The sequence below is a fragment of the Electrona antarctica genome, assembly GCF_951216825.1.
Source record: "Electrona antarctica genome assembly, chromosome: 7".
Taxonomy (NCBI): Eukaryota; Metazoa; Chordata; class Actinopteri; order Myctophiformes; family Myctophidae; genus Electrona; species Electrona antarctica.
In genome coordinates, this window is record NC_136812.1 from 23,650,499 (window position 1) to 23,676,753 (window position 26,255).

General features: G+C 47.9%; 1 protein-coding gene across 1 annotated transcript in view; it reads right to left on the reverse strand.

The window, feature by feature from the left end:
- The window catches only part of gmds (GDP-mannose 4,6-dehydratase), a 175,685-nt gene that overhangs the window by 95,208 nt on the left and 54,222 nt on the right, over positions 1-26,255 (reverse strand). Inside the window, exons 5-7 of the mRNA XM_079506120.1 lie at positions 20,745-20,937; positions 18,706-18,810; positions 9,459-9,586 (exon numbers count right to left, since the gene is read on the reverse strand). Of these exons, the coding sequence (XP_079362246.1) occupies positions 9,459-9,586; positions 18,706-18,810; positions 20,745-20,937 (426 nt within the window). The remainder of the gene's footprint in view (positions 1-9,458; positions 9,587-18,705; positions 18,811-20,744; positions 20,938-26,255) is intronic.

Genomic DNA, 26,255 nt, shown 5'->3' on the forward strand with positions numbered 1-26,255 from the left:
TTGAAAGTATAAAATAGGGTTTAACTGGTTAAAAAGGAAACGATAACACTTATTCCATATCACATCATTACGATGATAGAATCCTATATTAAAACACATTTCATGCCTTAGACGTAAATGTACGATCTATCAAATCCAACGCTTGTATGCCATAGTCGTCAATCTTGTCAATATACGTTTTAGGTGGCTTTATATTGATATAAAACGATCTCTCTAAAAATCTACTTTTAGCCCTGAGCCGGTTGCCAGGCAACGCCTTGCTCAGCCCCGCCCACCCTGTTGCGTGCTTGCGCATCATTTACTTACCGGTATGTTTTAATGGCAGACTTTAAACGATGTCTTCTCGGAAACTAGGGCGCTATCCGTGGTGATGAACAGACATCCGATGTTCAGTGCTCATTTCAGATTTTTCCGATGCATCGCGATTACAATATTAACGTTTCTGGAGATAGCTGGCGTTAGCCGCACTTACAGTAGCGTTAGCTTCTTCTGCTTTTGGGGAAACGAAAATATGGAAGTGCTTTAGAACATATAAAATATGGAAGTGCTTTAGAACATATAAAATATGGAAGTGCTTTAGAACATATAAAATATGGAAGTGCTTTAGAACAAAAGCGACGGCATCCTGCTGGCAGTCAAGAGACAGCAGCAGTGGCAGGAATAGTGTTAGAATTGGCTTAAAGGAGGACCTGCCCGCCAGCCGGGCGCACCTCTGATGTCACGCTCATGTGACTCAGCCATAACCATATAAAGGAGTTCTCAATGCAGTTACGCCCAAATATGGAGCATGTTGTCTAACCTCAATGTGTCGTCATGGCATCAGCAAACAAATGACTCAGCTCCATATATGGGCACAAGATGCCATGCCATGCTCATATGGGCATGTACCAACATTAAGGATATATTATCCATATATGGGCAAAAAAGGGACTGAAATTTTTTAATGATTCATGTTTGACAGTGAGAGTCACTGTGTGTGAGAGTGAGTGAGTGAGTGAGTGAGTGAGTGAGTGAGTGAGTGAGTGAGTAACATACAGCAAGGAGCCTGGGGTTGGATTGTAACCCGGCCCAGCTGGGGAAGGACTAGAGCCTTTATGTGGTGTGTGTGCAGTCTTACCAGGTGAGCCACCGGGGAGTGCGCATCTGTCTATTTTCTTTTTACCATTTTCTGTCCCTTAGTCTGCTCGTGTGTCAGTCTCTGTCCACCAGTCAAGTGTGTGTGTGTGTGTGTGTGTGTGTGTGTGTGTGTGTGTGTGTGTGTGTGTGTGTTAGGGGGTGGGGGGCCAGAGTATCCTGCCAGGTCAATGTGAAAGCTGAGGATTCCGGTTACACAAGTCGGAGAGCAGAGAGAGGAAAACAGAGAAGTAGAAGGAGAAGGGCAGCATCTGCTTCCATCCTCAACCCAGCAGGGGAGAGCTTAGGGCCTGTCAGTCTGAGACACACTGCCAGCTGCCTGCATCGGCCTGCATTGCTCAGCACACACACACAGGCGCGCACACACGCAGGCGCGCGCACACACACACACACACACACACACACACACACACACACACACACACACACACACACACACACACACACACACACACACACACACACACACACACACACACACACACACACACACACACACACACACACACACACACACACACACACACACTTTGTCAACTTCAATTCCGTTTTCAGTTTAATAGGCTTTAATGGAACGAAAAGGTACATGTAGGAAAAAGGGGCAAGTATCAAAAATGTTGCAGTATAAAAGTGGAGCACGCAACCAAGTATAAGTGATGTATACTCCTGCTCTTACTATATGCAAAAACAGAAAATATTTTGTTTCCAATGTCTGTGTCTACTGTCTAGAAAGGAGTCAACGAGCTGTCGATGGTGAGATCCGCTTGTATTATTTAGACTATCATCATGGTTCAGAACCCCAAACAACTTGTGTGCGTCTCTGCCGCAATCAAAGTGGTGCTCAAGTCCCATTGAGTCCAATGTCAAAATTACATTAGAAGTTCAAAGAGCAGTCATGCACTAGCAGCAGCATGTGAGCATCCAACCAGGACACCAAGCCAGTAGCTGACGGTTTGTCAACCACATAATCGCTGGTTTGATTCTGTTTGGGATCTGTCCTAAATGTACTGTTGCTCAACACTGTCCTGTCTGAATAAAGCAACAAATACATCAGCAACAATCCTAACTGCGCAGCCATCCAGGAGAGGCATTTAATCTCATAATAGTGGTTCTCAATGATCTTGACTTGTGAACCCCCCAAAAAAGAACTACACAAATATTGGATATTTGACATGGTGGCTTAAGCATGAATTGGCTTCTGCATTTGGATTAAATAAATCAAATGTATCCCATGAATATTCTTTAAATCAGTGGTTCCCAGAAAGTGTGCCACACTGCCACCAAGGCACATTGGTGTGCACTCATTTCAAATGTGCTCAAAATCTATCTGCCAATTTTTTTTATTTGATACTATATATAATTTATAATGTGATCTACGTGGTCACACGATGTGTCATGATGTAGTAAATTGGGCCGTTTGACTTGCCCATTTGTGTGCCTTGGCCACAGTAATTTAGAAAACCACTGCTTTGCACAATAACTCAAATAACCGATTTAGGACTGAGACCAGATTCTACAAAATGTCTTCTAAATCATGACAGTTTTCTGAAAAACCTATGTTTCTGTATCAGCGGTGCTCAAACTAATTCATGTCAAGAACCCCTAGAATTACATGTACATAATTGGCTGCCGACCCCCATCTGAAAACATGTTGAAGATAGCAGATCTACAAACTCGTAGCACGGCACCGAGTGCTGCGCTATGAGCTTGTAGATCTGCTATTTTTTCAATAGTCAAAGTATAACATAATGCTTAAAACACCAAATGGTTTTATCCGTCCTGAATGGAATAACCCAGGGCAGGTTGAGAAGAGAACACATGTAAACCACTGTGCGGCGTCTAGCCTCCATCAGCCCTGCTATCACTCTGTCTCTGCTGACCTGCTGAGTCTGCTCTGCTGCTGGCCTGTCCATCACACAGTCAGCAACGAGCAGCCAACAGCCTCGGACACCCAATCACACGTTATCAGATTCCCAGCCAATTACAGCTCAACTCCCGGTCCCTCGGCCAATCATGCTGCACCGCACTGCCAACTCCTGGCAGGATTGGGAAGAAAGAAAGAAAGAAAGAAAGAAAGAAAGAAAGAAAATAAAGGAAGAAAGAAAGAAAGAAATCTATATAAATCCGAGTTAAAAAAATAACGAAAAAAAGACAATCATTTTAGCGTGTTTATGGTTTACGAGTGCAACTCCAAATCTCAGGGCAGACATGAGGACACATCTAGGGTCAGGTTTCTGTCTGTAAAGCTACACACACACACACACAAACACACACACACACACTATCCATAGCCCCCATGCCTTGCCACGGTAACGGCAGTGAAATAGCTCAGCAGTGGGAAAAACCCTCAATCTTAACTGGACAAGAGTTCATGATCTCTTTCTCTACGCTGCTATAGTCCCACATTGCTGATGTTCTGACGTTTTGAATATTTACTTGTTTACCAGCATAAACCCATTCTTTGTTCTGTGTCCCAGAAGAGTACATTGATGCAAATCCAATCCCATTGAACATTATGAAATGTTAAAACTTGTGAATGCTCAATGATTTCATACATAAAGCATATGGATATAAAACCCTTATTAGGGAAAATTCTATTAAAAGAGACAAAAACATTATTGCCCACAAGGTCCCTGTGCACCTCCTCTGAATTCTGCCTCCCCAAACAATTACCCAAGTAAGCGCGCACGCACACGCACACACACACACACACACACACACACACACACACACACACACACACACACACACACACACACACACACACACACACACACACAAGTTCAAGGGTATCGTTACTGTATGTCAGCTAATTAAACCCTTCACACAATTAGGAATCAGATAATATATCAATGTATAAAAAGGAATATTAATTACTCTGATTAGATGTAATCAACATCTATAAATGCATGTGCTCCGCCGAATCTTTCTTGTGTGTGTGTGTGTGTGTGTGTGTGTGTGTGTGTGTGCGCGCGCGTGCGTGTTGTGAAAGTGTGTAGGATAGTTGGGGGTTCAGTGTAGTTTTACTACTCAGAGCCACAGGGGGCAGACCTCAGTTTATTGAGCTGCTGCTAAGGGCAAGGATTAAGTTACACCTGCAATTAACGCCCCAAACCCCTCTCTGCAAACACACACACACACACACACACACACACACACACACACACACACACACACACACACACACACACACACACACACACACACACACACACACACACACACACACACACACACACACACACACACACACACACACACACACACACACACAGCTGCAGACGTTTATTCACCCTGCTTGTGTGGGATGCCAAGACAACACGAGCAATGACAGTAACTCAACTCTCCATATGCTGCCAACCCCCACCCCCCTCCCCCCCAAACACACACACACACACACACACACACACAGACGTCATGCACTTTGGCATTGTAACGCTAGGGTACATTAGGGCAGAGGTGGGGGCTTGAGTGGTGGTTCTGGGTCGGGCAGCAAGTAAGTCCACTTGAGGAGGTTCTGGAAGTGAAACCCAACACTGGCCTGTTAGCTTACGTTCCCGTCTTTACCACTCCAGCTGTGTTCATTAAAACCTTACAGTCAAAGCAAAGGTATTTACAGTGCCCCCCTGGATCACTGGATTACACAAAGACCTCGCCTACATTGAGCACACACACACACACACACACACACACGCACGCACGCACACACGCACGCACGCACACCACGCACGCACGCACGCACGCACGCACGCACGCACGCACGCACGCACGCACGCACGCACGCACGCACGCACGCACGCACGCACGCACGCACGCAATTCTGCAGGACAACTCGGCAATCCTACTCCAATATTTATATTCAAAATATAATTAACTGAGAAATTTTGCTCCTTGATAGGTTTTCCCAAGTCTGCTTGTGCGTGCACGTGTGTGGTTGCAATAGCTGTCTAGTTCCAGGCAGAGTGAGTGTGTGTGTGTGTGTGTGTGTGTGTGTGTGTGTGTGTGTGTGTGTGTGTGTGTGTGTGTGTGTGTGTGTGTGTGTGTGTGTGTGAGACAGTTCAGTGGTTTCAGTCTTCCCCATACTGTATGGACAGTGATGGTATAGCGCCCTCTAGGCTGCGGCAGGAGCAGCCTGGTGAGTAAAGAGAGGTGTTAACACGCAGGGGATGTTTTGTGCCAAGGTGGTGTAGCCGCTTCCAGATAACAGTCCCCTGGCTGGAGTAGGACGGCTTTAATGCAAATAGAACAGGTTCAGTCAGCCACGACAGCCAATGCCTCCATCAACAGACCAGTGGCCAGTCCCAAGTTCTACTGGGTAAGACAGCACGCCTGCTGACTCACTGTCAAGTTGGTCGGGAGGAGAGCCTTGGCTAAACGTCTCAAGTGTAAATAGATTGGGGTACTGTACCCACTCTTCCATCCCCAACACACACACACTTCTGTCACCTCGCGGGTAGAGTCGGCGTGATGAATGGCCAACCTCTCTCATCAATCATTCGTGATTGGGCCTGATCTGCGCTGTGATTGGCTAATTAGCCTCATCTGTAACCATTACTGTGCAGGGAGGCAGCTGCAGCGGACAAAAAAAATGGGGATAAGAAAAATAAAGAAGGTGAAAAACGACACCACCAGGGGTCTGTCCTGTCACCTTACTGCCTCCGCACGATCACTGCAAAGAGACAGCTACTGCCACGCTGTGGAAACCACATACACACACACACACACACACACACACACACACACACACACACACACACACACACACACACCACACACACACACACACACAGCTATTGCAACCACACATGCACGCACAACCACACTTGGGAAAACCTATCAAGGAGCAAAATTTCACAGCTAATTATATTTTGAATATAAATATTGGAGTAGGATTGCCGGGTTGTCCTGCAGAATTGCGGGGAACTGTGAGTGTGACTGTGTGTGTGTGTGTGTGTGCGTGCGTGCACGTGCGGTGAGCTGTGACAAGTGTGGGTCCGCTCCATCATCTCATCTGGCAACGGTTTCACACTCCAGCCAGCGTTGCAGCAGCGAGGGCAGCAACGCCTGCCTCCCGGGGCCCCAGGGGGGGGGGGGTAATGAGAGCCAGTTATTACATGTCAGAGGGGGAAAGATCTGGTAACTGGGTGGCGACCGCTCTGCCAGATGAGTGTCCGACAGGGAATGAGCAGAACAGGACAACCTTGGGTAGGTCTAGTCAACTCAATGCTATCAGAGTTGGGAAAACGGAGAGAGGGGCAAAGTGAAATGGAGAGAGAGAGAATAGAACAGATATACAGAGGCTTATTATACAGAGAGACATTCTCAGAAGTCAGCGAGGCAGCACAGAGTATGAGAGAGAGTGAGAGAGAGAGAGACAGAGAGAGAGAGAGAGAGAGAGAGAGAGAGAGAGAGAGAGAGAGAGAGAGAGAGAGAGAGAGAGAGAGAGAGAGAGAGAGAGAGCCAAACCACCAGGTCTGCTCCTGACTGTTATACGCACAGGAAATAGCCGTCTCTGCAGCCAGGAGGGGCGGGGGCGGATTTGTGGAGAGGGGCCAGGGTCTGGTGAGGCCCCCCCTCTGAACAGCTGTACCCACTGTGGGTCAACTCCAGGCGGGGGCACTGCCCATCACAGGTTAGGGCCTAGGAAGGAGGGAAGGAGAGAGGGAAGGCCTACATTTCTAAGATGAGTGAGTACAAGCGTTCATCTTCCACTGATCAGACGTTTAGTTAAAGGCCTCGCCCCCGACAGACCGCTTCGCCGATACACTGCCAGCGGTTTCTCACCGCACAACTCCAGAACCAAAAAATGTGTACGATCTCCCACCAGAACCCACCAGGTCCCTCATTCAACTCCCATAATGGCATAATAAAGGGCCCCATTGAGAGCATATACACATTGCTGGATGGCTGTTGCTTTTGCTCTGCTAGTCTCTGGTCTGCTCTGGGCCCCTGACATCCGATACCCAAGTGGGGAGGACGCCCAACCCAGCCCAGCCGGCCACACGCCTTCAGACGTTGTTAGAGCAGACACACAGCACACAGCCCCTACTGCCACCCGCAATCCATCCACAGCCAATTACCACCAATTTCTCTGTCCTGGGCAGGGGCAGAGAGAGAGACGGGGTGAGAGAGAGAGACAGGCTGCGAAAGAATAATGTGCACACACATGGTTTCTGTTTACAAATGGCCCATTGTTTGGTTTTGTCATGGCGGCAACATCCTGCTGACGGCAGCAAAACAAAAAAAAATATGCATATAACTTAACCAAGGAAGATGGGCATATAGAGAGAGGCCGACAAAGCCTGGGAATGTGTGTATGTGGGTGTGAGAGAGAGAGAGAGAGAGAGAGAGAGAGAGAGAGAGAGAGAGAGAGAGAGAGAGAGAGAGAGAGAGAGCGAGAGAGCGAGAGAGCGAGAGAGAGAGAGAGAGAGAGAGAGAGAGAGACATGGTGAATGTGTTTGATGTTCAGGTGGGGTGGAGTTAAGCTTCCAGAAGCAGGGAGATGGCTCATTTATGTATAATGCATAAACGTCCCCACAAACACTGCTTCTGTTCCCCCCATCCCACCCCTCCCCACCTCCCTGCCAGCCACTGCCTCAGTTTCCCCACTCGCAGCATCTCGGCTTCTGTTTGACTTCCCGAAAATCTCTGCTCTCTTTTCCGAAACTGGAGACGCTTTGCGAGGCGAGGAGGTGCCTGATTCACCAGGCCTGGAATGTCAACGTTCCCACAGGAAACCTGGAGCGTCTCAAGCCACGGTGTCCTGGACAGGCGCATGCATGCATGCGCACACACACGGGAACACTTGCAGATACACAGACTAGACTTAATCGGCCACACACTCAAACATACACCGACCAACATACTGTTCTCATCAAATGTAGAGGCAGACCCTATGTGCCCATATAAACAGTGATAAGATGAAGTGCACATACACACACACACGCCTGCTCAGACACACATCGACACAAAGCTATATAGACAGCGGCACAATCTCTCAAACGAGAGCTTTTTGTTTTATCTTAATATTTTATTTCAGCAGAGCTTCACAACATCATAAATCACTACCTTCATCTGTCAACCGAGACATATATTCATACCCGAACATTACTTTATACAACAGCATCCTGCTGCGGTGAGGCCTTTCAACGTGACCGTATTTCTAACCTTCTAGCCGAGGGTGGAGAGTTAAGAGAGACTTGCTGCTGCTTTACTTCCTGAACAAACAGTCTGGACAAAGGACAGAGTGCTGTTATCCTCTGTGGTTAAGGAGAGGGGATGGGGGGGGGGGCTATGACTGATCTACGATGGGCCTGGGTCTGGTGAGTACTGACGCAGTGTCTGTACCCCACCTTAACAGCATGACGGCGGCTCGTCACCGCCATCCTCTGACGGCAGTGACCTCCCGCACTGCAATCTCTCCCACCACGCCGCCAACAACCTACTCACCCCTATGCTCCCCCACCCCCCCACCCCCTAATAAAAACAGGGACTGCCGCTGTCCGACATGGCAACCCGCAGAGTCTTTCATCTTCGCGGCTATGTGCGTAAAGCATGCACGTAAAGCGTGCGTTGTGCGATCGTACGCTGATTGACGTGCGTGCGTAGCCATCCACGTACACACACAACACTTGCATACCGAGGGCCCCGTCTGCTCCTGGACGTGGCGGACCCTCTGTTCGTTTCATCTCCCCAGTTCTCTCTCTGCTTGATGCTGGCACCATTACATGAACACAAACACCGTATTTCTGTCATCATTCCCCAGGAGCCGGCATTCCCTTAATATCTCCCTTTTCTTCTGCGGGCGATTTCTTTTGGGGGGTGGGAGGGGTGGACGGTGGAGGACATGAGGGGAGGTGGGCCTGAGTTTTGGAGGGGATCTGGGACATTGGTGAGTTGTGGGAAACTAGAGTGCAGTCTGTGGCCTCACAGCATGTGGCCCTCTCCAATCCCCTCCTCTTCCCTTCCCCTTCCCCTCTCCCTCTGTTTCTTTCTTGGCAGAGAATCATAGCAGGCTTCATGCAGATCACATATTGCGGCCTCAAATGATCTGGGAAAACATAGCCCCCCCACCAATGCTGCAGGGTACACACACGCCTGAACTCTGTTCAACTCCGAAGCGGTGCGCGCACTGTACGTGCGTTACTGTACCTTCCGTTTATGCGCTTGTGTATGTGTGTGTTGAAACTTGTGTGCAGGAAACGTGTGCAGGTACAATATTGTGTGAGTCTCTGTGAGAGTATGTGTGATGTATATACTGTGTGTGTGTGTGTGTGTGTGTGTGTGTGTGTGTGTGTGTGTGTGTGTGTGTGTCAGCTCTTTACCTCAACAAAGTCCTTGGCGTGGCCCCAGTCTCTTTTGGAGTCCAGGTTGCCCAGACTGAAGGTCTCCAGTTGACCCAGGTGGATCTTCGCGACTGAACGGCTAATCTTACGGGTGACAAAGTTGGCTCCTGCAAAGACAGACATTTGAATTTGTTTAGCATTAGCTAAATGAAGTCATGATCAACATTGAGTTCAATATAATAGGGATATTAGACACGTGCACACCCTGCTAGGGAGGTCATGACCTTCCAGATATAGGGTGAAGAGCATGACATGCCTACCAAACCCTACTACCCTTTGCCAGCTGACCACACCCTGCCACCGTGCCCTCTCCGCCACCAACTGAACACTACTGCTGAAAGCCCCATGTGCTTTCCACCAAACCTCCTGTATCGCCATCCGAGCCAACGCGAAAAAGCCCAGAAGCTGCCACGAGTCAGAGCAATATGTTTCCACCGCTCACGGCTCAGCCGGCAGATCTCTTTAAGGAACCTTCCCTCACTTCTTCTATCATTTTCCCCCCTTAATTCACCATTTCGGTCTCATCCCTGGGCTGGGTGCCAAGCCAAATCTCTGAACACCAAAAACCCAGGGAAGCTCTGCAGAAAAAACACAGCGCGGATTCCATGGAACCAAACAGGCCCAGCGCATCAAGGCGGACCACCCCAGCTCTGCTGGTTGCGGCGCGTCCGGTCCAGGAACACTGCAGCCGCGTGGGCCGGGCCGGGCCAGCCCGACCGCCCTGTAGCAATTCATTCTCTCTATCTCTCCGTCTCTTCTGTGAGCCGACACACGTGGAGATATTATCTGCGGCGAAAACAAATGAGCTCCTAATGACTTTTTCTGTGCCGCTAGCCAGGATGAGAGCGGCTTTGGGTGTTTGGCGGAACACAGAGGCTCGGTGTCGTGTTCTCGCCGTTCCCCACTGCAGGGAGGGAAGGGAGAGACACAGCAGAGAGCTCTGGAACTAAACCCTCCAAGCCTCCCAACCAAAACACAGCATTATACAGATGGATATCAACACCAAATATTAGGGTGTCATGTCTAATAATGGCGTCGGCTGAAGCGAAACAGCTTATTAGAGCTTGCGGGTTGCAGCCATGGCTCGGGGTCCATGCCCACCTCTTGGAAAGCACCAAACTGCCGAAAATTTAATAAAACTGTCATTTCAAAGGATGGCTTATAGCAATCAAATAGTGGGATATCAAGAGCCCACACAACAGCTTATATATGCCTGCCATAATAACCTTATGTGACCCTCTAAAGTGCCGGAGCTTCTGCAGGCCACTTTAAGCTCATCAAGCCCCCCCCCACCCCCCCAACCCCCCAGTTGAAATGTGGCGGGATTCTCTTCCCTCAGCATCCGTCCCCTACCCATAATTGCACGGGGGCTGTCTCGACACTGTATCACTGTGTCCTGACATGGAGCAGAGCCCCGATTTAGATGCAGGAAAATCCCATGAACCCAATCATGCGAATGCACCGAAATTTGTAGCAATTATTTCATATAAAAGCGACAGCCCCTGGGCAGGCTGAGCGAAAACAGACCTGAGAAAGTTAGACACGCTTACTTGAGGAAATACAGCGCGGGCGGTGTGTTGGTTTTGCGGGGTCACGCAGCACCCGTGTCAACGCCGCTTTGTTGACGTGTGTGAGGAACGACGTGTTTGGCTTGACGTTTGATGGTGGGTCCTGCCATCGCTTACAAAGGCTTACAATCAGCCTTTTCTTCACGTTATCCAGGGAAATCAGAAAAAGCTGTCTATTTTCCAAGTGTATGCACAATTTGTGTCATTGACACATTAATGAGCAAATAGCATAGGTCTATGAAGCGTAGATAAATTGTCGTTGGAAAGCCCCCCCCCTCCCCACCCCCCAGTCTTGTCTCTGCATGATCCTCTCATCAGTGCCCTGGGGGCCTCTCTCTAACCTGGCAGGTCATTATCTGTTCTGGCAAGTACCAGCCCCGCTGCTAGCTGCAGTCAAATGTTAACCATCTATTATTCATCTGCCACTGATGCATTGTCAGCATCTCAGTCATTTCAGCTAAAATGGGCTCTTATCGCATCACCAGGTGCGGAATGTTTCATACCCGTCTTACAGCATTCTGTCACTCTCAGAGATGGGCAGCAGCGTGTGTGCGTGCGTGCGTGCGTGCGTGCGTGCGTGCGTGCGTGCATCAGGTCAATATGCTTTTACGCACACTTCTCACATGTCGATGGCTGGCTTTGGCATGTAACAGAATGCCAGATTGGTAACTACAGTAAATGGCATGGCAGGGTTCCCATATGAGCCCCCCCCCCCTCCTCCCCTCCCTCCCTCTCCAAGCCAAACTTAAGGTTTTGCAGGTTAAACACAGGTTGTCAAAACTCTGCCGAGCTGGCTGTTATGGGGACACGGGGATAAAGTATAACGTAGAACGAACCCCAATCAGTAATAAAGTCCACACACACACACACACACCTGTGCTACCCCAGTAAAGCTCACACCTCTGTTTAGAGTGGCTCTGGTCCCCGCTTGGCCTAATTGGTGTGCGGAGCAGAGCGCGTACTGGGCCTTAATGGAGCAGCCTGGCTGCACAAAGCCTTCACTGTTACTGGCCCGGGTGTTAATGTGTTTCCTTTACTGGCAGCGGTACCGCAGGGCAGCCAGGGGAGGAGGAGGGGGGGGCAGTGGATTGGGGGGGCATTTGGGGTGGGGGGAGCTAACGGGAGGTTTAGGGCCCAAGCGGGGCGGCGGTGGCCGTTTAACCTCGCCCGCGGCCCCGCGGAAAGTCCAATAAAACCATGGGCCGTGAAAACCGAGCAGACAGCAAAAGCCGTGCCAGAAACTGACACTCATTCCCTTTCTCTCTCCCCCTCTCACTCATTCTCACTCAACCGTTTCTCCCCCCCCCCCCCCCCCCAATTCCATTTCATTTCTTTGGCCAGGAAAGGGACAGGAAAAACGTAGCACACACACACACACACACACACACCGGCTTGCATTGGCACAGCTGGACCCCGAGGATGGGGAGAGGGAGTGGGGCTGTCCTCTGGCCAGAGCCAGTCCACTGGGCCATGTCAGTGGAGAGGCATGTGGACCCAGACAGGACCAGGGGGTGTCTGGGTGGTTGGGGACTCAGGCCTTGGGGGGTGGGGGGGTTCATGGAGGGTACCTAGGAAAATCTGTACTGTTAATTTAACTGTAGAAGTGGACCTGGAAGGGTCTGGCCTGGCTACGTTCTGGGCTGCATAGCTCTAAGTGGCACACTGCTGACGGACATAGGGTGACTTATGAAGTTTGTCTTCACACACCATGACGGCCCAGCCTTCGGTCCGACCTCAGGATGTCTCTGACTCACACACCAATATATTACTCTGTGTATCCCAGTTTGTGTTTGCATGCGTGTCTCTCTCCGAGTGTGTGTGCGCGCGTGCGTGCGTGTGCGTGTGTGTGTGTGTGCGCGTGTGTGCAAGAGAGAGAGGACAGATGTGGGCTACAAAAGCTCTGGGAAAATGTGAGCTCTCTATACAGTACATCCATTTGTCTGTTCTGTGTGTGAGTACACATTTCCAAGGACGTAATATTAAAAAGTGGCGTATTTCACTCAAACCACTATACTTTACTCTAAATATAGAAGGCAAGAAGATGCATGTCTTGTTTCCCCTAATGGTGCAGTCGATTAGTGCACCATATTGGAAATATTGCGTACCTGGTGAAGTAAATGTGGGTCTCCACTATGTAATATGCCAAATATTTCTCTACTATATCTCACTGTCTATAGCAACTAGTAACTCCCTAAAAAGGAATGGTGTTATGTCAAGTCTCCATGTCTGCTGCCATACTTACCATGTCCATCTGTTAGAAGGTCCTCCCTTGTAGAGGGAGTTATGAACCATTCCCTTCTCATGTAGAGATTCAGACTACACTTTGGCATGGATTAATAGGATGCTAAAAATAGGCATGTGGGCTGACTATTCTTCTATAAAAGATATAACAAGAGAAAGGAATGCTGTCACTTGGCATGTTGCGAAAGCTTTTTAAAAGTTTATTCCACTAATATGACATGGGAGTTAATGCATGGGAAACTATTTTGAACTAGCCCCACTCTCAACATTGGAAATATTCCAAAATGGTCAAGACTTTTGATTTTTAATGCTGTAAAGGAGCAGAGATGTCATGGAAACACAGGTTTCATCAACAGAGGTTACGCACCTGTTCTGGAATTCACCCAGAACTGCAAATCCCATAATCCTGTTCTGTCTTTGAGCAATGGTGTTGTGGAGGGGGTGGAGGGGTTGAAATGAGAGGTTTTTGTGGTAAGACTCCACGTGAGAGACGCCCCCCTTCACTTTGCACCTCCGCCCCTGCACGCCCAGGGATTTGGGCCGACCCAGCATCGCCCCATTTACCCCCAAAAATGAAAGCATACTCCACGATACTCTAATACGAGGAATAAATTTGCGGCTCTTTTTCTGTCTAGGCAACGTCAGCCACTTCTCTCTAGCACTCTAGTTATCAGACCGTGACTTATGACTGTGATACCATGACTTGTAGGAACACCCAATTCTCTCCAGGAGTTTTTTGAGGAATCTTCCTTGGGCTGAGGGTGGGGGCGAGGGGTTGGTTAAAGTTCCACCCGGACCCAAAGAACTGTCAGTGTCTGCCATCACTGCCATATTGCGCAATTCCCATCCCGAGTGATGTGTGGAGCTCCAACAGACGGGAGGGGGATTTGCGTTTCTTCCATCAGAGGTCAGGCACTCCCACTCTGCCAGCACAATGTCTATTCACATTTAACAGACAGCCTTGCCCTCACTCTGGGCTGACTCAACTGTCAGGGAGGGTGCAGAGAGAAAAGCAACGTAATAGGTGGAGTAGGTGAGATTAGAACTGAGGGAGAGACAGACAGAGACGCAGGTAGAGTGTGGGAGAGAAAAAACAAGGACAAGGACGAGTCACTCCTATTTAGTATAGTGCGATGGGACGGATGCCGATGGAGGGCCGTGGGGCTTTGCGGAGGTGTCAAAGAGGGCTTGAGAAAGACGAGAGGGTGTGGATATTAGTAAGGAGGCGGGCGTCTACTGAGCTCTCCCTTGACATTGACACTGTTAGCGGCGCATGACAGGACACATGAGGGGGAATGGGACAATGTGATCGACCCTGAGATGAAACCCTGAACGAGATTGTAAAACAAAATATATATATATGGCATGATCCCAGTCACTCCCCATAGATAAGACTCCCTGGAAATGTCAGTCAACACTCGGGAAATCAAATGAAGAAGAAAATGCCCCAGCCATACCGGGGGAGGTGGCGTTGGGGGTGTTTGTGTCTGAGGGTCTGAGTCTCTGACAGGGCTTGGCAGGGGAGTATGGGTGTGGGGGGGGGGGACAGCGGCTGGAGGGCTGTGAGGCGCTTTCACCTTGCGGTGTAATTAGCACCGCTAAGAGCTTCGGCTCAGTCAGCTGCATTCTTAGTTGCCATGGTGACAAGGGTGAAAACAAACACAGGTGCGAAGGCGGCAACGGCGATGAGTGAGGGTGAAAGCTCAACGACCTACAACGTGGGCAGGGTTTGATTGGAAGGTGGATACGATAACTAATAACTAATAAAGTAAGAGTTCTGCTGGAATTAATTCACGTAGGTTGATGCCATGTGTCTCCCTATTAATACATACTGGCTACTGGCTGGAGGTGGTGACAGAAAGTGCCGTTTGCCTTTCAGGGTGTACGACTGTACGTGGCTCATGCATGACACCTGGGGCCAGAGGAGAGGAGGGCTCTGTCATCGGCCCTTCTACTCCGAGGTCAGACTCTGCCTCTTCACCTGGCCACAGTTCACCTGATGTTTAGGCTTGCACTCAGTGAGCTATCTCTCGCTGAAAACTGACAGGACGAGGAATGGGAACACAAAAGTGGCACGCCCTGTGACGAGTTACGAGCTCTAAGAGGTACGGGGGGTTCGGAGCATGGATCCCCGTTGATGTCGGGTGCTTATCCAAGCAATTCCTCTTCAAAAGATATCCTTTTGGAAATAACCTCCCAATATGAGCAAAACATATCCTCTTACTAATCTACCGTGCGATCTGACCTTTTCGTTTCAAGCAGAAAGCTGAAACTAATGTGTGTATGCGTGCGTGTTTGAGGGGTAGCGTTGACTTTGGCAGTGACGTTCTTACTTCCCCGATGCTAGCTAGTTTGCTCTCCTAGCATGACGGTATATTATTCTATGCTGGTGAGTGTGAACCACAGAGAGGGCTCTCTGGTCGGAGGGACGGAGAGGGGGCTTCCCCAAATAAACCAGGGGATTAACATGCTCGCAGCCTGGGGGGGCTGGATGGTCAGCGCTGGGAATGGACTATCTCACTCACACACACACTAGCTGCACTGATTTACTGTAAAGCCTTACATCAACACACAGCTAATAATTATAAATTAAACTCAGGTATGGTCTCGGATTATCGAAATGAGATTGAGAGACTGAGACACTGTATAAGCTAGTTGTATACAGAGAGCAAATAAACACATGAAGTGGTTATTTTCACAAGTTTCCCTGCTGATCACTATTGCCAATTGACAGCGCGGTTATGGCGAGTCTCATGTGTCAGGGCAATATGGAGTCCATTTAGCACCACAGCTAACGCTAATCCCCCCTCGGTGTCAGCTTGAGGCCCTGTTTGTTATGGCAAATGGCTAGGCTAACCGGTGAAGAGCTCCGCCATGGTGTGAACGAGCCGCGCTTCTGTTTGCTTTGCTTCACGCAGGATTTCCACCAGGTTATTTTCCTTCTCGGTCCACCCTGCCCCGACCCTTCACTGTAGAACAATAAGAATCGGCTGTTTATTGGTGGAACGCATTAAGTGTTTACGGGAAGGGGTACGAGAATCTCAGGGAAACATTCCTGCTGGGATTAAGCAATGCAGAGGGAGAGGAAGACGACGGCAAACTGCCCAATTCCTGCAGCCTCTTTGCAAGATCCACTTCCCAGCAGACAACCAAAGCATCTTTAAACGCATCATGCCATCCCACAGCCACAGCACCCAGCAGGCCAGAACCATGAGAACGACTTTCAATATTCCTGTTCAGAAAAAGGGACGAAGAAAAAAGGAAAGGCCAGCGCCTCTTGCACGCACTCGAAAACAGATGCACACAGAACAGAGACAGTCACTGGCACTGTAAGAGGGTGACATCACAGCCTTTTCTCTGTGTGCGTGTGCGTGCGTGCGTGTGAGCCGGTGATGTCATGGCCACTGAATGTGACATCATGGACTTCCTCCCCGTTAATAGTGACTAATTACCCCAGAGGTATAGAGAGGGAGGGAGTGGCGGTGCACAGGTAATGAATGATCCTTTATCTTCCTGTCAGCTATTAGTACAGAAACACGCCATTCCAACAGGTTGACTGCAGGCATTTAGCCGTGTGCTGCCGAGCACAGTAATGGTTTGTATTAATTTTGTATTGATTACAGTAAATTATTAGACATATTATACAGTATACATGTAATTCTGTCATTTCTAAGGAATTCACCCGCCAACCCATGTTTCTTTTGTGCACAGCAAATTAAAATAACTCAAGTGTTCTGAAAATGCCTCAGCTCCTGTCTTTAGTTCAGATATATTACAAAACACCATAATTGTACAGGAACATGCTGAATGTACGTGTCTAGCAGGCTTGGCTTCATATAGCATAACGTCTGCCTCAGCACTTCTATCTTTATCCATTCCATATTGTGCCAATGCAAAAACATTATGAGCATTTGTGCAGTTTGCAGCACTAGTCCCTCCCCTCTCGGGCCCTCCTGTGGGTGAGGGAGAGGACTGCCAAACACCCCCTCGTTGCATGGCGTGGAGGTAGTGGGGTCACAACATCACCTGCAGGGGCCTGGGCAAACACTGGCCAGCCTGGCCAACACAAGCGCCACCCCGGGTTGAGCAAGGCAGCCGCGGGACATCTGGCCACATCAGAGCACAGCGTTCCTACTTTATGAGCAACAACAGACGTAACTCTGACACGAGAAGTGGCAGGAGCGAAGCCAGTGGCCTGCCGGGAAACGCTGACCGATAGAGAAAGAGTGAAAGAGGGAGGGATGGAGAGAGAGAGAGAGAGAGAGAGAGAGAGAGAGGAGGGAAAAAAGAGAGGCACACAGATGGGAGAAATTGAGCTGGCCAAAGTAAGGCTAAAGAGGGGTCACGAGGGTGGGTAGTGGGCCTTGTCCTTATAAGGTCATGGTGCGTAAGTCTGTGTGTGAGGAGATTGACGCAAGGTTCTCTGATTTCATGATTTCTCAGGGCCAGTGGTTCAGCCCTTTGTCTCTCTTTCCATCAGCCCACGTCTTGTCAGCTTTCTCCACAGAGTGCCTCTCGCTTCCCTGCAAGCCAAAGAGATGTTTCCCGTGTCGCTCCATTCTCTTCTGCATCTCCAGTCCATTCCTTTCCTAATTTCTCTCCATCATCTCCCGTTACAGTGTGTTATCATAATAAAACTCTGTGGGTTTTTTGGCCCCCCTCCTCCCCTCCCCCCAATAGTTGGATGTAAGCTATCCCCAGTTCCCACACCTATCTCGGTGGTAACCCATTAGGCTTTACTGGCCGACCCCTGATCCCTGGCTGGGGTCGTGGCCGGGGCCTTCATTAGGGGATAAATCATAAACACCTGAGCGGGCTGACCTGGGCGCTATGCTGGGGGCTCCTGTCATGTGGTACTAATTTTGGGTCGCAGCGGCGTGTAAATCGGGTTAAACCAGCGCTCGCGACCCTCTGGGCTCAGAGCACATATTAAAAAATCTGACCGCAGACCGTTCACTCAGTACGCCTCAGAGTGTGTGTATGTGTGTCTGCTTGCAGTTATGTGCATTTATGACTACATGTCTTGTGTGACATTATGCATGTTTTCACAGAGAATTCAGCATGCTAAAGTCCTCTTCGTCTTAGGGTTAGGTTAACAAGAAACCTGTGAATCATTCTAATTACCTATTTCTACTTACTTGGGTGCACCAAACATATACGGTAGATCGACAAGCTCACAACATGTCACAATGTGCCATATTTGGTGCGTGACACAGACAGCCAGAGCACAATGTCGCGCGAGGGGCGTGGAGGCACGCGGAGCACCGTCACGCTTGTCGATAGATCCCCAGCAGTGTTAGTGGAGTAGAATTAACGCAAATGTATTCATGATAATCAGTAAACACGATTTTGAAAGGATTTTTGTGACTGGCCGGAGTGAAAGTGTGCTTATGTGAGGTACAGTGATTGGCACTCACCTCTCCTCGGGCTCTCGTGGTTGAAGAGGATGCCGTTGACAGCGTACATGTTGTAGGCTTCTCGGAAGTTCACCACTATCCAGTAGGCATAGAGCTTAGCAGCACCTGGGAGAAGAAAAGAGATGGAGGCAGAAGAGCGAAAGGTAAGACACAGATAACTCAATCCTTCTAGAACAGCTTTTTTTGGAAATATTTTTCTTATTGAGAGAAAGGCTTTATTTGTCACTCGCTCGCACAGGTAGGCGAAATGTTGGTGCAGCATACACAGTAATTGAATATGATAATGGATAATTAACAAAATAAAATTAATAAAAGTAAGAGAAGATAAAAAAAATAAACAAAAAAAGGTTAAAAAGTATAGGTAGGTCCCACATTCTAAAAGTTATGAAACAGGAATTTTAGCAGCAAAAAAAAACTAAGCTGCAGTGGGGGATATGAAATAGTGAATGTTCATTGGTCTGGGCGAAATTTGGTATCGGATGGATATAATATTCAGTAAGGTACAGTAGGCCTATGTACATCTTGATACCAGCATTTGGTTTGTAGTCCGTTGTGTAGTAATGGCTGTGCGTATGAGTTACTTAAATTCCCTTTAAATCTTTTGATTTTGACAATGTTCCCCTATAATGAAATGCCCAAAATTGGGACGCCAGGTTTAAAGAGCTTAAATTGAGTAAGATCGACAGTCAGAAGAGAATGTTATAGAAATATTAGAAGCCGTTGTTGCTACAAGAGGTGCAGTGTTGCGTGTATCTGTGCGGCCGTTCGCATTTCACCATCGAAGGCAGCCTCCTGTTGATTGACCAAAAACAGGCACGTACTAAATGTTCTCCCCTCCTTCCTCACACCACCATCCTCCTCCTACTTCCCGGTCTGTTGTGATGAGGGGAATACCAGTGCGACCAAGAAGGGGAGGCGCCCGTTGCTTAAGACATGAGGTCAGGACATGCACTTGAGGTGAAGGGAGGTCACCATGGCAACTCCATCAGCCGCCCACCCCCCCCCGCCAACGCGCACACGCACAAGCAGCCACACACACACACACTCGTCTAATTAATAGAGCAGCCCATGCCTATTATGGTATGTGCCTCCCATCCCGTGCCAGATCAAGTGCTGACAGATGAGTAAAGTGTCGGAGTGCGGAGAACATTTAGACAACACCGAACATGAAATCCGATCTCCAGCACACGGGTACGCAAGGCGCGTGCGTGCATTTGTGTATGTGTGACTGAATGTCTATGCGAGTGTGTGTGCTGAAAGTGAGTGCTGAGTGCTGTGGATATAAAGGTGTCTTTGTTAAAAGTGAGAGCCTTACTCCAGTCAGACATGTGGCCTGGGGCTTGGGGGGGGGAAGGGGGGGGGGGGGGATGGAGAGCTCAAAGTCTCCCCAAGCACTGAAGCCCCTCTCTGTTCATAGACACACGCAAACCTTTGAAGATGGGTGTGAAGGCATCAAAGTTCAGCAATAATGTGTATGTGTGTATATATATCTACTGTATACGTAGGCTACACGATAGTTTTTAAGTGCGGCAAAAGGGTAACAGCATGACCACCTAAATCCCTACAGTATATACTCTGTTGACTGGAGTCCCCCAGGGGTCTATTCTAGTAAAAGTAAGTAACCTTCGGAATCAATGGTTCCTGAACCATGTGGCCCATAGCAGGGCAGGGGCCCCATCTGTTTCTACAGGGTGAGGCTGCTTGATGTACAAGTACACAAGTACAAGTACACCCCCTGCACGTCGCAGGGACATACCCCGAAAACTAACCCGTGATCCTGATTGCCAAGCATTGGGTCCCAATTTTATAGTCTTTGGTATGACCCGGCCGGGGGGGATTGAAACCGGACCTACCATATTTCAGGGAGAACCAAAAGCACTCTAACAAGGCCACTGAGCGGGGTGGTCTACTGTAAAAGGCAGCCTCCATTTTTCCAAGGCTGACCCATAAGCTCAAGACGCGTCCATAATAGGGATGCTATGGTTCATGTGGTTAAGTGTGTATGTCTGTGTGTGCGCATATATCAGCGCATGTCTTACCATAAGGTGAGCGGGGGTAGAAGGGCGTGGTCTCCTTCTGGGGGATCTCCTGGACTTTGCCGTACAGCTCACTGGTGGAGGCCTGGTAGAAACGCACATCATTGGTCAGCCCGCACGTCTTGATGGCGTCCAGCAAGCGCAGAGTGCCCACGCCATCCACGTTCGCTGTGTACTCCGCCAGCTCAAATGAAATCTAGAGGAGAGACGAGAGAGACAGAAATTGACAAACCTCGACTAGATCTTTCCATTAAGGGGCTCATTCCTCCGCACATGTTCCCCGAATCCCCATGGCTTCCTGTTGGCTTGAGGAGAGGGTGTTCAGATGCAGGGAGATGCAGTGACTATAGAGAATGTGTTGTTTCTGGAGCCTATCAGAGCAGATTAGAAAGCTCATGCCTCAAACTCAAACTCCCATAATGCCCGTTACTGTCAGCGAACGCCAAGAGGGGAGGGAACTTAATGGACACTTGGGGGAAAATAGAGTTTAAATTAGAAGTGTGTGTGTGTATTATGTTTCTATGGTTTTGAGTGTGTGTGTGTGTGTGTGTGTGTGTGTGTGTGTGTGCATATACAAGTCTCTCATACTAGCATTGTGCATGTGCGTGTATTATGCAAGAAGTACATGCCTGAGATAGCCTTTGATACTATGTATGTACTGTATTTGTGCGTGCGTGTGCGCGTGCAGTGCGTGTGCGCAAGCATGAACATACAGGCCTCCCACGCTTACACGTTTGTGTGTTTCTGTGCACATGCACACACACACACACACACACATATCGGTGGGTGCGGGCAAGGTCTGCATCCAGGCTGCAGATCAGGCGTGACTGTGGGTTTGAAAAGCTGTGCTGGCTGTGGTCACCACACCTGGAGAGGCAGGGGAGTCATGCTCTGTGCGGAGGAAACGCTCTGGGCCCTTTTAGTGGGGTCCGCAGAGCCAGAGGGATAAAGACCCCTTATTTAGACCAGGGAGCCAAGAACACTGGGCCTCTATTTCACTGGGTCATAGGCTGTACTATATAGAAACACTCACATTAGACACACACACACACACCTACACAGATGTGCTGTGTGGATGTGAGCGTGCAGTGGGCAGTTTTGATCGGCTTCGATTGGACTTCTTTAAAGAGCTCCGGGGCTCAGCCTAATCGCCTCTGGCGTGCCTCTTGCGCTTCTGTTTGGCATGCTGACACTTTTGTTAATGTCGCCCTCTTTCTCACACACATTTTATATCGACACTGTATACTGTATGCATGCATACCAACTCCATATTACACGCTACACATGCACTCACACCCCTCATCAGGTCAAGTGCTCTCCTTCACTGAGCAGACAGTTTAGGCTGTGTGAAGCAGGGTCCTATAGGGGCCATCCCTGCAGAGCAATGGGGAGGGGACCAGGGGTAATGAACCTTAACCTGAAACCAACAATACCAGCCTTCATGTCAAGTGGAGGAGGGGGGAGACTACACAACACCGTGAAAATGCAACGTCATTTCCCCTCTCCAACCAACAGAATGTAATCCCAGCTCTATGTAGCAACCCCTCCTCCATCTCTCTCTGATACTGGTAAAGCTCAAGGCCAATACATGCTCCTTGCCTCCTTCCGACCTCCGAACCTTTCTTCGGAAAGGTATAGGTGATTAACTTCATTCCAAACTTCTGATGGCCGATCCCAAAACCTTTCCTCTGTACTTACTCGTCCACTTCCAGATGTCCTGACTCTCCAAACTAAGCCTGTCTGAACCAGAAGATATTAAGACGTCGAAAATAAGCATGAATTGGCGTTTACTTACTGCTATAACTCTATTCTCCCCCAACCAGTCCTGCTGTCTGTGTGAGTAAGCTTATCCATTCTTCTTCGTTTGCGACACACAGGACCCGACCAAGGGTATCAAAACCAGCTGAGAAGGGCAGGGTCCAGGACGCCATGACAACTTAAATCAAACAAATTGCCTTAATGCCTCCATTCTCTGTCATTATGTAAGGCCAGGCCTGAGCGCTGACGGTTTAAAGGCCAGACATTTGGTGTATACTGTGTTTGACTGTGTGTGTGTGTGTGTGTGTGTGTTTGACTGTGTGTGTGTGTGTGTGTGTGTGTGTGTGTGTGTGTGTGTGTGTGTGTGTCTCTAGGGGTGGATGCTGGGGCCCCTCGGTCCACTCCTGGCAGATATTGTTCTACTCTGGGACGCCAGCCAAGCTCTGTCAGCATTGGGGGTCTGCCGCCAAGCAAATATTCTGAAAACCTACAAAAAAGAAAAAGTGATGCGTTTAAAAGCTTCTAAATGTACAGGATATACGTGCCACACTTGGAGGTCTCATTTCTGCTCACACAAGGCCTGCCCAGTTTCGTGCTTGAGAGCAGGGAATGTGACTCCGTGACCGTGTGTGTGTGTGTGTGTGTGTGTGTGTGTGTGCGTGTGCGCACGCTTTATGTAGGAGTGTGTGTGTGTGTGTGTGTGTGTGTGTGCGCATACGCGTCTTGACAAAATATATAAATATGAATTACATTTATTCAGCCATGGTCTCTCTCTCTCTCTGCATACCTTCATGGCCATGTGTACTGTATGCCTTTGGCAGTACAGTGTAATAATACTTAAACTTAAACATACAGGTATATATACGGTATATAGAAATGATGATATTCTGAGAGCGTTCCAAAACCGAGAACAAGTGAAATATGTAGTGGGAACGACACAAAGACACAATAGAGAAATAACTTTCATTCCCAACAGTGGTTAAAACCATGCATTTAGGACACCAGAAGTGCTCATATTCAAGAAGTCTCGTATTAAAAATGAACTTGAGTAAAAGTACAAAAGTATCGGCATCAAAATACTTGAAATAAAAGTTCAAAAATCTTTTGAAAATATCAGTTATACAAGACACATTGTGACCTTGTAGATTGGCTATTTTCAAATGGCCGCAATATATGAGGGCTGAAGTGGATTGCTTTATTTCACTGGTAGAAGTCAATAGAAAAACTGCTACTTTGAGGACGAAACCATAAAAACCACTAAGACATCAGGGTACCTGATGTAAACAAGTTTTGTGTTTTGTAATAATCTAATTCTACAGTAAGTAATTGTAAACACTGAATAAGTACAGTGTAGTATATTTAGTTACATTACACCACTGGAACACACATCGGCTTACAAATGTGTGTGTGTGTGTGTGTGTGTGCGCGTGCGTGCGTGCATGCGTGCGTGCGTGCGTGCGTGCGTGTGTGCGTGCGTCCTCTGTTCTGCATGTCTCCCAGCCTCCCTATGATCTTATGAACAGACAGTCTATCTACTTTAGGGGAGTCGACAACCCTGACCAATTACAACATATAGAACAACAACTTCCTCCAGATGGCTACAGTGAACTCCCTTATTCTTTGGAAAACCTTCTACACGTGTTCACAAACACAAACTTTGAACACACACCTCAGTCGCATTGCTCTGCTTCCCTCATACACTTGACCAATACAGTATACTATACTTACAGAGTGTGTGTGTGCGTGTGTGTGTTCAGATGATGCATGTTATTTTTTTTGCAGTTCTTGTGCACTGCATATTTCCTTGTGTTCTGTGTTATACAAGTCAATCTGACTTGACTTACTATTTGGATACATGTACTGTAAACAGTATACATGCCCAGATATCAAAAACAAAGTCGAGCTATTTACGGTTACACATCCCAAAAACCATTGAATTCCATCGATATACACAAAGTGTCAAACGTAAGGTGCAAGATGGAAAATTGTGTATGTATGGACACAGCTTTCCATTCAAGTATATGAGATGCTCTTTCAGAATTTAAGAACCGTGAAAAACTAGAAATACTGCAACACTGCTGTATGCCTCCACAACAACAAACATTTACAGTTTATGTACTGAATATTATCACTATAATGATTGAATTTAGGTTTATTCGGAGAATGAATAATGTCATTTTGAGTATCCAACATCTATCGCGATGAATTAGAAAACTTAGAAGAATGAAATACAAATAGAAAATAAAAATATATATTTTTAAGAAATCCACGAAACAGTACACCAACATGCTCCTTCAATCAGAGTCTCTGTCTGAACTTGAGCCACTTGAGCCGCTTGTGTAAAAGATTACATTATACAATAATGTCTAATAAATTTGTCTCCAAGACAGACATATTTTTAGTTTTGGTATTTTTGGAGGTGGAGAAATGTGCAAAGTTCATATATATAATGTATGAAACATGTTTCGTTAGGTCACAATGATCTTGACCTTTGACCACCAAAATCTATCACTATATAATTTAGTGGACTTTCGTGACAAATTTGAAGAAATTCCCGCAAGGCTAGGGATGGGACGATAATCGTTTTCGTTTTAATTGTTCTCAACCATTCGAACAATCATCCTGTTCAATCTTAGACCAGTTTTCCACTTGCGACCAAGTCCAGAGATGTTGGCTCAGTACAGTAAGTAACCATGCTTGACTATCAGGCTAACTTTTTTCTAATCTCCTCAGGCTACTCTACTTTTCCTTCTGGTGTTCAACTGGTCATGTTAAATGCGATACCCAGTAGAACAAAAAGTGTGTAATTTTCTCCTTTTGAACTGGCTGCATGAGTGATAAGATTGAATATTGATTGGTATCTAAAAAGATACCAATAATTATGACCGAGCTATAGTTACATTTTGTTTGATATGGCTGGAACCAAACACAAACATGTAAGGGATGGTGAAATATATTTCAACTGTCCATATTCTATTTAAAAGAAATGCAAGGCTACCAATATTTTCAGCTGTCTGTATAACTGCCGATGAGGAGGAGCAGTGAAAGCAGTCAGACTCCTCAACCTTACCAACGTAACTTATTCATTATTGTGGGCTGCTATGTTGTCAAACTCTGAAACTCAAGCACATTCTTCCCGACCACAAATAGACAAATAGCGTAATCACCGAGATGCCCTGGAGCATGAGAGAGAGGTAGAGGAAGAGAGAGAGGGAGCGGCCGAGAGAGAGAGAGTGGGGTGGCTGTAAGAAGGAGAAGAGAGAAAATAAATGTGGAGGAAAAGAGAAAGAGAGAGAGGGGGGTGGGGGGTGGGGGGGGAGAAACCACAGGCAATTACACCTTTACTCATCACATTACAGGCGAGCTGAAATTACAGTACAGCAGTCGTGTGTTAACAGGGCAAAGCCAAACAGCCTCAATTCCCTGCAGGAGATGGAGGTTTCAGTCTCAAACCTGGCAACCTACCCACCGAGAGACGGATCAATTACTCTGCTTTCATCAGCTGAGCTACAGTGTCACTCATCTGCACCGCTACAAATGTAGCCACTGCAGAAGTACAGTTTCTACTGCAACGTAACGGAAAACCACTGTTTCGCTTTTGGTTGTTATTTCAAAGAATTCCTACAGTACAGTATATATTCATGCAAATGCCAAATAAAGTCTCTTGATCTTGGTGTTCAAGCAAACAAATGCTACTGTACATCACAGGTTTTGTATCAATACGCTTTGACAATGAGTGAGCAGGTACAAGGCTGG